Below are 16802 nucleotides of genomic sequence, written 5' to 3'. Positions count from 1 at the left end.
TATAAGTCAGAATGTACCCACTGTCACACAGTAACAACAAATTACAAATAAGGAGAATAATTTAGGTAGAAAAATCCCAAATCAACTGTCACCTAATTAATTCTGACTATTTGGAGAAAAAATAACTATTCAAGAAGCTGAGAAACCCCAAAGAGAATAGACCTCAAAAGGAAATCATTACAATATACCACAATAAAAATTTCCAAGGAGAGAATCCTGATTCTCCTTCACCCTCTTTACCTGATTTAGATTTTAAAAAGAACAGTTACCTACAAAGGAAGACTCATAAGCATAAGCTTAGATTTTTTTCAGCAGAAACCATGAAGGCAAGAAGCCAATTGTTATTATTGCTGTTGCTGTTGTTAGGTGTCATCAACTTGGTTCTCAACTGTAGTGACAATATGCACAAGAGAATGAAACACTGCCTGATCCTGCGCCATTCCCACCATGATTCTTATGCTTGAGGCACCACCACTTCAATACATCTCTTTGAAGGCCTTCCTCTTTTTCACTGCCGCTCTAAAATTAAACCAAATTAAAATCAAAAACAAACTCACCGCCAGCGAGTCAATGCTGACTCATAGCAACTCCTTGTGGGTTTCTGAGACTGTGACCATTTACAGGAGTAAACCTCAGTCCTTCTCCAGAAGAGCTGATGAAGGTTTAAAATTGCTACACGTGTGGATGGCAGCCTGATGTATAACTGCGACACCACAAGGGCTCCAATAAAGCTGCTTAAGAAAAAAAAATTACCAACTAAGAATTTTATATTCAGAAAAATTATCCCTCAAATATGAGGGGGAGATAGGGTATTTTCAGGCGAGGTGACATAAAGGAATGTGTAAACACAAGACCAGGTCTACAAAAAAAATACTAAGGAGAGTCTTTTGGATGAGTAGTCAGCCAATATCACCACCCAGAAATCCATCCACGTAACTTTGCATGCAAAATAAACCAAAACAAGCAAACAAAAATCTTACAAGGCCAATGATAGAGAACCCCAGATATCAATCCATAATAAAGACAAATACAAAGAAAATAGAGGGGGAACTTAAATACAAAACATTCAAAGGGAAAGGAAGACAATGTAGTTCACAAGGGGAAAACAGGCTTCTATAAATTTAATAATTAAACAATATATACCAAGGAGACCTCAAAGAAAATGAAAAACTTCATCAAAATAAATAAAAAGAAGAAAAACACAAAAATATAGCAAACATCAAGTCTCTGCAAAGAAAAAAGGAACAAGGAAAAGGAGCACAGAACAGAAATTTGTGAAGAACAGCGAAACCAATAACCCAACATACACCTACACACATGTATACTTTACAATGACAGCAGGAGACCCACCTTATCAGGAGCAATACTGCTCGACAGATCTTCTGCAGTTCCACGACTATAACTCTGTATAGGAGCAAAAAACTTCATCTTCCTCCCATAACATGGCTGGTGGGTTTGAACCACCATCCTTGTGGTTAGCAGCCCAACACTTACCCCAATGTCTTCCAGAGCTGTTTATAGATCGATATAATTAGCAATGTTATCCAAATTTCTGGTAATTTTAGATACAAGATTATCCAGGCTATTTTGCCTTCTCTCCCTACATGTACTTTTGTACATTCCAAATCCAATACAAGGGATAATACACATTTAAGAAAGATGGCCAGCTTGAAATGGACTTTATATGTATATAGAGAGATATATAGAAATGTCATTATTACCAAAGGCCTATAATAGAGTTGCATATAAGTGTAAGCATTTCTGTGTCAGCTTATTGCTCATTATTAATCACAGTTTTAATTATTTCTAACCTCGTTTAATGAATGCTGTCTCTATTCCACAGAGGATATTCATGCACCAGTAGTGGGAAAAAGAGGGAGGCATATTCATTACTAAAGAATAGCATCTGGGACTCTTTCAGCTGTTAAATCATTTCAATTATTTCTCATTGCTTTAAAAAATCAAATATATAAAGAAGTGGATTATTATCTCAATAACCTTATCCACCTTCATCCTAAAGAAAACAAAGCTACTGAAATAGGAAGGAATGGGCTGAAGTTTTTTAGCCATATTTTTAGTAACATTCAAGGACAAAGAATGTACCTCCAAAATGTTTTCATTTTCTGCCTCTTAATTGAAACGTCTACGTTTCTACCTAATAATAATTCTTAATTATTTTTCATTAATATATATAGATTTATTTTGAACATTGAGAAATATGCAGTGCTTTTTCCATACAGTTATTCAACTCATAGTGGAAAGTCAAGGTAATTCTTTTTGTCCAACAGTTTTATTGGCACATAATTTACATATCATATAATTCAATCGTTCAGTGATTCAATCATATCAAGGACAATTGTACAATCACCCCCACTTCAATTTTAGAGCACCCCACCCCCCCATGGTTAAATTATCTTTAATATGAGTTATTCAATCTCAATCCATTTTAGTGCTCCCTACCCTCTCCTGCCTTCATTATTTACTCTCCAAATCCCTTTCCCCTTCCCTACTACCCTCTCCTGGGTTCCCTCTATCCCCTGTATCAGTGATTATCATTATGCATCCACATTCAAGGTAATTCTTGATCAAAAGTTCTTAACTTCCAAGAGGCAAAACATCCTGCAGGAAGTTTGTGTGCACATGTATGCTAATGCAAACATCTCAATGCAGCATGGCGGCACTGGGTTACGTGTTCAGATGCTAACCAACAGGAGAGAGCCTGAACCATGCAGTGGCTGTACAGCAGCAGAGGCCTGGAGATGGGCTCTGCTAAAGATGACAGACAGCCTTGGAAATTCTAGAAGCAGTTCTATTCTGTCTTGTAGAGTCACCCTGAGACAGGATCTACTCTCTAACACACAATCACATGGCAAGCTCTGGAAAAACCTTCACTTGGTCCTCTTATCTAGCCATTTTATGACATTGGATTGCTCATTAAACTCATCTTTACTTATTGTTCTTTCTAGCTATAAGCTACAGATATCAATACTGCTTATCTAATAGTACTTGAAATAATGTATTTTCTGTATTGTGAAGCCGTACATTTGGGTAAGTTGCTTCTGTGTTTTTCCAAATAAATAGCATTTTGTATGTCTGCTTTAGGTGATCCGGAAGGGAGAAGTCAGCTGTTGCTGGACCTGTACGCCTTGTAAAGAGAATGAATACGTCTTTGACGAGTACACCTGCAAGGCTTGCCAACTGGGGTCCTGGCCCACTGATGACCTCACAGGTGCGTGTATCACCTTGCCATCATACAAACACTCCTCAAAAGTAAATGAAATAAAGGCAGAGCATGGGGAGAGAGGGTCACACCTTAAAGCATTTTCTCACTTGTATGGTGCTGTTAATGTAACAAAGTAAATGTTTTGGTCTCTGGGGTGAGCTTCCTAGACATAAATCAAACTAGAGCAGAAACTCTCAGTCCATCCTCAAGCAAGTCCCAGAATATTCCTTAGCAGGGTCCAGCTAAGTGTGCCATTGGAAGTGCCAAGCTAAAGTGTTTTCATTTAGAAGAAACTGAAATCACTATGACATGTGCAAAAGCAAAAGTAGACATCGGGGTAGAAATTGGTCTAGATGTTTCTGTCTAAACCATTAACCTCTAACCAATAAGACTTTCTAAGTCATGTTGTCACAGAACAAGCTTTGTCTTTTGTTTCCATATGTCATTTAGGGGTGCAGGGTGGGAGATAAGGTGTAAAACGGAAGGTTTCTAGCATCCTCCCTTACAACTCTTCTTCAGTGAACAGTTTTAAGTACACACGAGGTGCCTATTGTCCTTCTCTTGAACCAGAGGTCTGTAAATGAAGATGTTACTTTTATTTTAAAAGAACTCATGGCTGCATAAGCAAAGCTTGAAAAGTAAATACATTATTAACACATAAAAGAGAACACACGTTATGAACTGAAAAGCCCGATTAGGGAAGTCACAGGGAGGCATTTGCAGATAAAGGTGAACAAATCATTTCAGGCAGAAGGCAGCTATGTGATAGGTTAGGAGTCTTGTTGTTTAAATTATATGGACAAGTTCATATGGATCTAGCACAAAAGTCTTCAGTCGTCAATGTCAGATGTTAGCCTGACCATGATGGTCTCCATGAAAGCTGTAATAAATTATTCCCCAAAGCCTAGTCCTTAACGGCTTCAATTTAGTGCTTGTCATATATGAAGAAAACATTTTTGCTTAGAAAACAAAAATCTGAATTAATTATGCACCCTAGTGTTTTGTTTTCCACGCTGGATACTGAGCTTTCGAGTACCCTTAGTCATCTTGGTCTCCCAAGAGGCAACTCGGTGTTGAAGCAAAACCTTCCGTAAATTTTGTTGAATAAATTAACTCCAACATACATAATATGTCAGGTAGAAAGAAAAAATATGATTTGTTTTCTCAGGAACGGTGTGTAGCATTATAACCAATATTTTCCTTCCTATAAATTCTTGACATATTTTTTCTAATTTCATCCTGGATTCTTTTGTGCATAGCTAAGCAAATTGTAAGCTAATATATAGGTTTTAAATTTATATTCTTTGTTTTATAAGACATTGCTATTCATAATGAGAAGGGTCTGCTCTTTCCTTGGTGCAACATACATGCATTTTGCCTTACTAAAGATGTTAAAGGAATTAAAGTGAAAAAGTAGATATGGTTCTGCCTTAGGGGCTAGAATATTTCAAATGTGCTTTGGGGTAGAATTAATAGACATTGAGATGAGTTGGATGTGGAAGATGTTAAAGGAAAGGTGTCAATTTTTGTTTGCTTTGAAGACTGGAGAAATAAGTACATGCTTTAATAAGGATCAAAAGTTTACTTTTAGGCATAATCAGTTTGTAACATCTTTGAGAATGTTAAGTGTTGAATGATTCATTTTAAAAATTAAGACTTTACTTTGCCCCAGATATCTTAAAATGATCTAGAAATATGAGCGCTATACTCTAAGTTTCCAAGAAATTCATAGTCAAGTGGGAGCAAAAACACATAAATATATAACCAAAAATACAAACACTGCCATAGAGTCAATGTTGATTCATAGCGACCTCCCTGGGAGCTTCCTGGACTGTAACTCTTTACCAGAGTAGAAAGCCAAGTCTTTCTCCCCTGGAGCTTCTGGTGGCTTAGAACTGCAAACCCTGCAGATCACGGCCTAACACATAACAGCACATCAGCAGGATTTCTAAATACATACCAGTATACCAAATATGATAACTAGAGAATTCACATAATAGTCTGAAAACATAGAGGAAAGAATCCCAAAGTGTAGAATATGTAGATTTGCCTTCAAGGCATCAACTGGAGCTCACTTTTAAAAAGAAATAAATGATAATGATTCTATAAGAAAGAGGTTCCTATTAGAAAGCTGTTTGGGAATTATTAAGATCATACATATTAAAGAATGATGAATGGGTTATTTCTGCCTAATGTTAAAGGTATCTATATCCTGGCGTCTTCCCTCTTCTCTCAGAGATTTTCCTCTATTGTTTAAAGACAAATCCTCCAGTTGTTAATTCCATTCATCCTTTGTTTTCATCAAAATTTTTGAGTGGGTAATCAATGCATTTCTATTTTAATTATTCACACTTGATTTACCAGAACAAAAGATACCAGTGGCCACCACATTGCCAAACCTAATGACTACTAGTGAATGATGATTTAGTAAACCTTTTGGCGCAAGGTAATACTCTTTTTTTAAAAAACATTTTATTAGGGGCTCATATAACTCTTATCACAATCCACACATATTACATACACCAATTGTATAAAGCACATCTGTACATTCTTTGCCCTCATCATTTTCAAAGCATTTGCTCTCCACTTAAGCCCTTTGCAACAGGTCCTCTTTTTTTCCCCCTCCCTCCCTGCTCCCCCCTCCTTAAGGCTTTACACTCTCTTGACGTTTTCTCTACTACCATCCGAAACATGGCAGCGGCTTCTCTGGCTTCTGTGCACGTTGCTCAGATTGTTGCCATCTCTTCCGCTTCACTGGTCTCCTTAAAAAGTGGTCTCTCCCAGGGTTCCATCAGTAGCTGCTGCTGCTTCTCTTTCTAAGTTGTATCTGATGTCACCTGCTGGGAAGGTTTTAACTAGTGACTTCTTTAGAATATTTCCTAAATAAAGTAAATCACATGCAAAAGGGAAATAATGGATGCTCTCGGTTGCATTGTGGTAGGTAAAATATAGCTACTGGGGTTTCAATTTATATATCTCTGCATGCAGTGAGGACCTGCAAAATGGGTCTTTTGGTCTAGTTTGGGGTGCCTTTTGAAGAATGACACCTTTGGAGGCCTGCAAAACAGCTCTTTTGAGGTCAGGGCCAGTATCAATTTTTAACAGTAACTCCATTGGCAGTCTTTCCCATCACTGAAGCTTTCTAAGAAACTGACAGGAATGTCTCCCCAGACAAGGCAGCAGTTTCCAGATAAATCACGCATTTTAAGGAAGTTTAAGAAGAGCTCAAATATGAAATGAAGGAAGAGAAGTTAACTCAGTAAGTTATGTTGACAGTGTTTTTGTTCTTATTCCAAAAGGGTCGTCTTAGTAGGTTACTCAAAGCGAACAGAATTATCACAGATGGTTATTATATAGAAAATGTAAGAAATTGAAAATGGCCTGGGCAAAAATAAGGCCATGAAAGTGCCCTATGGACAATTTCCTCCAACACAACAACGCACCTGCTCACGCTTCAAGGGTAGGAAGGACTGATCTATGTGGATTCCATTAGGAGAGCTTGCCCCTGCATCCGAGCGCCTGATCGCTCCCTTCAGCCTTCTTTCTCCGCAACGCGAGAAACACCAGACAGTAGCACATTCCGAGTCTCCTGAGCGTGCCTGACCTGCGGTCTTGACGATGGAGCAAAGAGCACAGCGTTCTTGAGGAACAGCTAGAGAGATGAAAACAACATCTTCAGAAATAGAGAGACCTGCAGGGAACATATATTCAAAACAATAGTTTCATGGGTGGGCATTTTTATTTAATGAAGCTTTCTATAATTTTGCACCATTAACAAAATGTACACCTGGATGAAATAGGAAGATCTATGGGAAAAAGTAGTGGCAACATGAATCTCGTAATTGATGTAATGGAATTACATACCTGTAAGGAGCCATGGAGACAGGGTGGCTTCGGGGTTGGGCTGCTAACCACCAGGGCAGTGGTTCAGAAGCACCCACAGCTGTGCGGAAAACGACTAGACTCTGGGTTCCTGTAAAGATAAGATCCTCAGCCTCAGAAATTCTAGGGAGTACTATGCTCTGTAGGGTCACTAGGCATTTAAATGGACTTGATTGCCGTCTTTTGTTTGGTTGTAAAAATTGGTTAATTGAGAACTGTTTTCTTACGGTTTTTTAAAGCCATATTATAATACTAAAAGGTCCAGTATGGGGATTTTAAAAATGGAAAGACATGCTAGAATCTTCTCTATTCCTAACTACTCATATAGAATCATATATGAAACCTAGTCTCTGAAATTGCTGTATATTAACTAACTAAATATTATTATAATAATATAACCTCCTCTCTGTTTGTTACACTATAAGGTTGCTAAATCCTCTCTACTGCTTTATTTTTTAATTTAATTTTAATTTATCTTCCTTTCCTATTTAAATGTTAGTTTCTCAAGAAGAGATCTGTAGTTTCCTAATTATATTTGCATTAAAAGTGAGCACAGTGTCTGACATTGCAAAGGTTCATGGAAAAATGCCATTATCTTTCTTAAATTCCATTTTGAGATGCACCATTTTTTACACAATCATAGAATCCTTTATTAAATATAAAAGGATTATAATGTAAAGTTCTTGTTTGTTGACATATACTTCACCAAGGTCTATATATTTCTCCTTTTTTGGCTAGATGCTCTAGATGTTTTATTTTATTTTAAAATTCATTTTATTGGGGACTCGTACAACTCTTATCACAACCCATACATAAATCTATTGTGTCAAGCGCATTTGTACATTTGTTGCCATCATCATTCTCAAAACATTTGCTTTCTACTTGAGCCTTTGGTATCAGCTCCTCATTTTTCCCCCACTCTCTCCCCACTCTTGTCTCCCTCATGAACCCTTGATAATTTATAAATTATAGTTTTGTCATGTCTTACACTGTCTGACGTCTCCCTTCACCCACTTTTCTATTGTCCGTCCCCCAGCGAGGGGGTTATATGGAGATCCTTGTGATCAGTTGCCCCTTCCTAACCCACTTTCCCTCCACCCTTCCCATACTGCCACTCTCCCCACTAGTCCTGAGGGATTCATCTGTCCTGGATTCCCTGTGTTTCCAGCTCTTCTCTGCACCAGGATACATATGCTGGTCTAGCTGGATTTGTAAGGTAGAATTGGGATCATGATAGTGGGCGGGGGTGGGGTGGGGTGGGGAGGAAGCATTAAAGAACTAGAGAAAAGTTGTATGTTTCATCATTGCTACACTGCACCGTGACTAGCTCCTCTCCTCCCCATGACCCTTCCATAAGGGAATGTTCAGTTGCCTACAGATGAGCTTTGGGTTCCCACTATGCACTCCCCCTCATCACAATAATACAATTTTTTGTTCTTTGATGCCTGCTACCTGATCCCATTGACACCTCATGATCACACAGGCTGTTGTGCTTCTTCCATGTGGGCTTTGTTGCTTCTCTCTTTTGCTTCTTCCATGCTTTTTGCATCTCTTTGTTGCTTCTTCTATGTGGACTTTGTTGCTTCTCAGCTAGATGGCTGCTTGTTTATTCTCAAGTCTTTAAGACCACAGATACTGTATCTTTTGATAGGCAGGCACCATCAGCTTTCTTCACCATATTTGTTTATGCACCCACTTTGTCTTCAGTTATGATCGTGTCAGGAAGGTGAGCATCATGGGATGCCAGTTTCATAAAACAAAGTGTTCTTGCATTGAGGGAGTACTTGAGTGGAGACCCAATGTCCATCTGCTACCTTAATATTAAATTTATACATATATGCACATAGATCTATTTCCCCATCATCATATGTAAATATATTTACACATATACATGTCTTTATTTAGACCTCTATAAATTCCCTTTGCTTCCTAGTTCTTTCCTCTATTTCCTTTTACTTTCCTCTTGTCCCACTCTCATGCTAAGCCTTCATTTGGATTTCAGTAATTCCTCTCAGTTACATTGCCCTCGATCAAGCCCTACTAGGTCTCTTACACCTTCCTCTCCACCAATTTTGGATCACTCATTGTTCCCTTGTCCCTGGGTTTGTTATCCCCATTTACTTTCCCCCACCTCTCCCCTCCCATGTCCCTCCAGAACTGTTGGTCTCATTGTTTTCTCCCCTGGATTGTTTATCCGACCTGTCTTATCTAGATAGACCTGCAGAGATAATATGCACAAAACCAAGACAGAGCAAAACAAAGCAACAAAAGAAAACAAAACAGCAACAAAAGAAAAGCCTGTAAATACATCCAGATCTGTTTGTTGACCTTTAAAAGTGTTTTCAGGTCGAGTCCGATGGGGTGCTATGCCCTGGCCCCAAAGTCTATTTTTGGTACTCCCTCGGGACTTCCTTGCTCTGCTCCCCTTGCTGTTCTATTGCACACCCTTGATGTTTTGCCTCGTTGTGGTGGTGGGATCAGATTGGGCAGAATTCCCACACTGTATCTTGTGCTGTTCCCTGTAGGGCTACAGGTCAGTGAGGTACATTGTGTCTCATAGTGGGGCCGGCCATATCTGATCAGGGATACAGTCTTCAAGGCTTGGTGGCCAGGGTGTGCTCCATGCTCTCTTCCTCCCCTTTCGTTTGCTCCTGTGTGCTCTGATCTCACATGTCCCTCTCCTGTAACTATAGCTTCAATGCTGTCCTCTGAAGTAGATTCTTCTTGGGTGAGGGGTGGCTGTCCATGTAGTTGGGATTGGGGCCGGCCCCTCAGACCCTCAGATGACTCTACAGGTTCCCTACTTCATGCTGCATTCAAGTCTGGGAGCACCAGGTTGAAGTCTGGTCCCTCTTTCCCTTTGGAAATACGAACAATACCCTCCTCTTGGGTAGATTATTGCCCAATTCCCCCTGCTACCCATTTCTTTTCTTTTTTCCCTCCCTTCTTTTGAGTTGGCTACCATATGTATCCCTGGATTTGGTATAGCCACTGTCATACTACCTGGACCTCACCCCAGGAATGTTTGTATACAGTAGCTTTTTCCCAATGCCCCTTTTTGCATTTTTTAAGTGTACCTTAGTGGAATCGTGTTGTACTTGTCCTTTTGTGCTTGACTTACTTTGCTTAGCATAATTTCCTCCAGTTCTTCCCATGTGGCGCTGTGCTTCATCACTGCTTTCTTTCTTTCTTTAATAGTATATTTGAATCTTTTAATAGTAGATAAATTACACTCTAATTTTAAGAAGGGAAATTTTTAAAAATCATTTTATTGGGGGCTCATACAACTCTTATCATAATCCATACATACATCCATTATGTCAAGCGCATTTGTACATTTGTTGCCATCGTCATTCTCAAAACTTTTGCTTTCTACTTGAGCCCTTAATATCAGTTCCTCATTTTTCCTTCTCCCTCCCCACTCCCCCCTCCCTCATGAACCCTTGATCATTTATAAATTATTATTATTTTGTCATATCTTATACTGTTCGATGTCTGTTCACCTACTTTTCTGTTGTCCATCCCCCAGGGAGGAGGTTATATGTAGATCCTTGTAATCAGTTCCCCTTTTATACCCCACCTTCCCTCCAACCTCCCGGTATCACCACTCTCACCACTGGTCCTGAAGGGATCATCTGTCCTGTATTCCCTGTGTTTTCAGTTCCTATTTGTACCAATGTACATCCTCTGATCTAGCTGGACTTGTAATGTGGAATTAGGATCATGATAGTGGTGGGGTGGAAGCATGAAAAAACTAGAGGAAAGTTGTATGTTTCATTGTTGCTACCCTGTACCCTGACTGGCTCATCTCCTTCCCATAACCCTTCTGTAATGGGTTGTCCAGGTGCCTACAGATGAGCTTTGGGTCTCCACTCTGCACTCACCCGCATTTACAATGATATTATTTTTGTCCTTTGATGCCTGATACCTGATGATCCCTTTGACACCATGTGGTCACACAGGCTGGTGTGCTTATTCCATGTGGTCTTTGTTGCTTCTGAGCTAGATGGCTACTTATTTACTTCAAGTGTTTAAGACCCCACATGCTGTATCTTTTGATAGTCGGGCATCATCAACTTTCTTCACCACATTTGCTTATACACACATTTGTCTTCAGCAATCATGTTGGGAAGGTGTGCATCATGGAATGCCAATTTGACAAGACAAAGTGTTCTTGCATTGAGTAAGTACTTGAGTGGATGTCTGTGATCCACCTTTAGTTTATTCTTGTGCATGGAGTGAGATAAGGTTCTTGCTTCATTTTTCTGCAGATAGATATCCATTTTTTCCCAGCACCACTTGGTAAAGAGGGCACCTGCTTCCCATTTCACTTTTTTGGGGCCCTTATCAAAGATCAGTGTCTGTATGCTGATGATTTTATTTCTGGCTTTTCAATTCTTTTCCATTGGTCTATGTATCTGTCGTCATACCAATATCGTGCGATTTCGACCACTGTGGCTGTGTAGTATGTGCTAAAGTCAGGTAAAGGAAGCCCTCCCACTATATCCTTCTTCTTCAGGAGCTCTCTCCTAATTCTGGGCTTCTTTCCTCTCCATTGAAGTTGGTAATCAGTTTTTCCATTTCTTTGAAGAAAGATGAGGGTAATTGTATCGGGATTGCATTGAATTTATATAATGCCTTGGGCAGCTGGGTGGAGGGCAGGCATAAATGCCCTAGGCTAGGCGGAGTGGTCTGGAGGCTGGCAGTGGCATGTGTGAGAAAAGGGAAGAGAACCAGAAAAGGGGGAAGAAAAACAAACTAAGCCTGCTGAGACTGGGGGGGGGGGGATAGAAGAGAGGGAAACAAAAGTAACGATATAGCCAAGCCCAGATCCCTGACCATGGTGCTGGAAGGGTTTAATCCCTGCCTGGAGGCACCAACAAACTATGAGATACAGCCCATGGGCGGGGTCCAGATGATCCTGGCTCTGGCCGTGATAGTGGCAGGGCTAAAGTCAAACCCTAGCCAACCTCCACTGAGGTAAGCCAAAAGCCTCCAGTCCCTGAAAACCTAGTGGATCTGTGCCTACTTATCTTTATGACTCTCCTCCTTTGACCTGGCAGGGTGGAATTTCCCTCTTAGTAACTATTGCACTGATTTCTGCGGAGTCCCTCTAGTACTTGGTACTCAGTCACCACCTTTTAAAACCTCTTTGAATAGTGGCTGCTCAATAAATGTGTCAACCTGCAGAAATATCATGGGAGTATTACAAATGAAGATTTGAGTAGGAATTGTGCCACCCTCTAAAGAGAATCTTTAAATAATTGGTTTAGGCTCTTTTTTTCTGCATAAGTAATGTGGGATCATTGAAGGTATTCAAGCAAAAGAATTATATGACATTTATATGATTATGTGTTGAAACATAAGAATAATTTAACTCAAACATAAAAATGATTGTGAAGATGGCACAGACATAAAAAAAAACAATTTTGGGCTCAAACCTAAAAACAATTGTAAGGATGGCACAGTTAGGGTAACAGCCCTCACAAGGGAATGGGTTCGGGGGCAGTTGTGTAATTGAAGGGTAAAATTAAAGAGACATCAGAGCAGTTAAGGCATGCAAGGGCTCACCATTGAGGCCAAGACTTCAGGAGCCAGGTTCACACACAGAGATAATATATTTCCAACAGAAATTTATATACTCTCAGGGGGGGTTGCAAATCCCCCTAATTACAGGTAGCCACATACAAAACAAGGAGGGCTGTACCCTAACCTTAAAGGTTCCTGAGTTCATTGGAGAAGTAACCTAACAACAGTGCCGGGGGCAGGTATGGGCGGGTGTTGGCTGTCTTCAGAGGCTAGAGAGCAACTGTGCATGGCTGCTCCTGTAATTAAAGCTGCTTGCTACATAGCAATCAGCATGTGCATGTAAGAGGTTATTTTAAGGTATCAATATTACGGGAGGATATATTGGGGAGCAATATTAATTATGAGAATGTGATTGGAACTCATGTCCAACTCACAAAGTTGTAGACCTCCCTCTGCTCCAGAAACCCAGCCTGCCAGGCTTCTTACTATATGAGAATAAAGGGCTGATACATATATACCCTCTTCCCATTCTCTGCCCCCCACAGCACAGGGACAGGCCTTCATTCTGTTGTAGACAGGGTTTCTGTACATCAGAACTGACAATGACAAAAATAATGTGACTATGTGCATATGTGTTAATGTATTTGTGTCTGTGAGTAGAAAACATAAATGTCAGCCCTGGAAAGATCTCTATATTTATCTTAGATTAGTGAAGCTTACCCATCAATGGGAATGTACTACAGTTGACCAAAGAGCCTATGGCTATGTCCAACAGCATCACACTGATCCTAATCCAAAATACTAGATCCCCTACAGCACCTGGCCTGCAGTCCACTCTGATGGCTCTAGCTAGGCCCAAACCTGCCACAGCTGGGCTCAGTCATTTGTTTTAGGCCATTGTTCTACTCTACTGGTTTATAATTTTCCAGTTTATTCCACTTCAGATAAGGTCACCTTTGAGTATCTTCCTTTGGACAATAAAAACTAAGACAGTCATGCATTCTCTGTGCCAGGAAGTGTTTGAATAATTTAAAATTTTAAAATTTATTTTATCCTTAAAACAATACGAAAATCAGAACCAACCAAGCATTGAAATAAATACAAGTGGGAAACAACTAATAGTATTATTTTCCTATGTTTTTATCCATAAACTTATAGTTGAGTGTATGTGTGTTCCAAAGAGTTTATATAAAATAGCCAATATCTTTTAATTCCATTTTCCATGAAATTTTGAAGTCCCAACACACACACATTCATAGAAGGAGATCTGAAATGAAGGTTACCGTAATGTAAACATTTTCATAAATGTACAGTGTTTTTGACAAAAACAAGTAATATACATTACTTCCTTCTGGAGGTTTATCTAAATGAAATTAAAATGTTGACTAGTCATATGCAGAGAAAGGGGCATAGAAATTGTATTTTTAGGCCTAGGTTATGAGGGTTATCCCCCAAGATAATTTTTTTCTAATCTCTGTATTTAATTTTTTTTAACAAAACAACCTTATCATCTTCAAAGTAATCTCTATTACACTTACTACATTTTTCAAATTCATCATGTTTGGATGGCTGACACCACCTCCCATGTTTTTTCTTTTCCTATTTTAAGTCTCAAATCACTGTCCTTTCATGTCCCTCTGTATTTGGGGAAATAAAAGGAAGTTCCAATGATCATGGTCAAGTAAGTAAGGTGCATGGGGCAAGAGAGGCATGCTGTTTTTTGCCCAAAACTAGCACATTGAGATGGTTGCATGAGCAGGTGTGTTGTCATGGTGGCAAAGCGAGTCTCCATCTGCCATAAGTCAGGCTGTTTTATCACACACTTTTATGCAATCTTTTCAGAACCGCTAAACAGAAAGCTGATTAACAGTCTGACCTGGTGGAAAGAACTCAAAGTGCACTGTCCCCCTCACTTCAAAAAACAAATGAGCATCACCTTGATCTTTGATTTCACTTGATTCATTTTTGGGGGCAAGGTGATGATGGCATCTTCCTCTGGCTTCACTGATGTTTGGTTTCAGGATCAGAAGAAGAGTGCCATGCCTCGTTTCTAGTAATGACCTTGGAAAAGGAGTGTGGGTCGCTTCAGAGCTGTTCTTTCAAAGCTCAGCTTGTTTCCACTCGATGCTTTTCCCTGGTCAGTCAGAAGCCAAGGTACAAATTTGGCAGTGATTCTTTACATGCCAAGTCTTCCATTAAAATTCACTGAACTGAGCTCCAAGATAGTACAAATAATTTCCTGATCTCTTCAATGGTCTTTCGTCAGTCTTTGAGCAGAGGAGCGCAAATTTTCTCAACATTTTCTTCCCTTTGGAAAGTTGATGGACATCCAGATGAGGTTAGTCATCCGGTGATATTTCACCTCTTTTGAAATGAGAAAAACATTTATATACTTGAGACTTTCCCACAGCTGTTCTTGTAAGCTATGTTTAATATTGCAGTTTAATATCACAACATTTTCTGTTGCGTTTTTCTAGAGCAAGCCACAAAATTTCATAGTCGCTTGTTGTTCTCTTAAATCAACCATCACAAAAAATGAGGCTCAATCAAAAGTGCCTCTACAAAAATTTACTGTGAGCAGAGAAACCTTTCCAGGGGAAGCCACTGTGTGCAGTAACTTTGAGTGAGTTGTTCAATGCTTACCAAGCAGGAAAAATTCAAACTACTATGAGAGCTCCCTCCATCACAGCTTTATCCTGTTTGTTTTGGTGGGGGGATACCCCTTCATATGTAATTTGTTCATGGTCACACAGTTAATTAAGTATCAGGAAGTGATTTGAATCTAGGCAGTATAGCTCTAAAGTACTTACAATTATTGTTTATGTTACAAATTTTAGAAACCTCAAATAACTTTGGACAATACTAAGTCCAATATGTATTTTGAATAGATCAGGAAAACTACAATAAAAGTTTAAAGAATATGTAAGATTATTTTACATGAGAGAACCAACATATTTGAAGATAGATATAGATTATACATTTTGAGATGCAGAAAGTAAAATAAATAAAGGAAAAGAAAAGAGACCCAGTGGCCTGTAGAATATCATATATATATATATATATATATGAAAGAGTAAGAAATAATATTTTATAAAATAACTCCAGAAAAAATCTGAATTGGACAGGTAATATCAATCTACATTATGAAACACTCAAACTGTAAGTAAAATAAAAATCCATACCTAGACGCATCACAAATTGTTGAGACTCAGAGTCAGAAACAATTGAAAAGAGCTAAAGAGTAATGACTGACCACATATAAGGGAGTTTCACTAAGATTAACAAATTCCTATTACAAACTAGGTGATCCAAAAGCAACATTCAATATGCTAAAACACGCACACACACCTTAACAACCAGGTATTCTATACCCAGCAACACTATACTTCAAGCATGAGAGCTTAAAAACATTTCGGAGAAAAAAATTAAAGAATGTGTTGCTATCAGATCTGTCGTGCAATAAATACAAAAGGAAGTCCTTCGAAGTGTAACCAAAGTAGACTGAAGCAATTACTTCAAGTCCACTTCAGATGTAGAAAAGTTAACTACACCGTCGAATATAAAATGTTTCATATCTTTGTTCGTAATGCTTTTCTCCTGATATGATTTAAAAAGCAACTGTACAGCACAGTAATTATAACACTATATTGAGAAACTGACAATAAAAGGTTAATATTTGCTCTGAAAAATAACAGCACAAGATAGTGAAAGAGAAAGAAGTTATATTGGATCAAATTTTTACATATTGCCCCAAATTAAATTTTGTTTGGGTAATAGCCTGAACCAGACTTATTTTGTTTTAAGTGAAGGTGCTGATTGTTACCCACAGAGAAAGTACTTGCGAGGGGGGCAGTTTGAACCACCCAGAGAGGAATGACTTGCAGGACAGCCCTGACAAGCTGCCTCTGCAAAGTCACCACTACCTTGGAAGCTTGGTAGTGGAAGGCACTTCCACTCTGCATCCTTGTGGTCACTGTGAGTCAGAATATTAAAAAGAAGGAGAGGAAGTGTTAAGATTTATTGCACCTATATTTTTATTTATTTTCTAATTTACATCATTACCTTTTCATAATTGAAAAAGCCATACTATTTGTACTCTGTGTAAATGTTTAATATTAAAAATATAGTATTAAAATGTGGAAGTTGTAAGAGTGAGTGAGAGAAAGCT

At 38.9% G+C, this 16802-nt stretch overlaps 1 protein-coding gene across 3 annotated transcripts in view; it reads left to right on the top strand.

Moving 5' to 3' along the window:
* Positions 1-16802, top strand: part of GRM5 (glutamate metabotropic receptor 5) — a 489044-nt gene that overhangs the window by 381777 nt on the left and 90465 nt on the right. For all 3 annotated transcript variants that reach the window (XM_075548701.1, XM_075548700.1, XM_075548699.1), the window contains exon 6: positions 3103-3229. In XM_075548701.1, the coding sequence (XP_075404816.1) occupies positions 3103-3229 (127 nt within the window). The remainder of the gene's footprint in view (positions 1-3102; positions 3230-16802) is intronic.

Source organism: Tenrec ecaudatus, chromosome 4, assembly GCF_050624435.1.
Source record: "Tenrec ecaudatus isolate mTenEca1 chromosome 4, mTenEca1.hap1, whole genome shotgun sequence".
Taxonomy (NCBI): Eukaryota; Metazoa; Chordata; class Mammalia; order Afrosoricida; family Tenrecidae; genus Tenrec; species Tenrec ecaudatus.
Note: the sequence above shows the minus strand (reverse complement) of the source record. Positions and strands in the feature narration are given on the sequence as shown.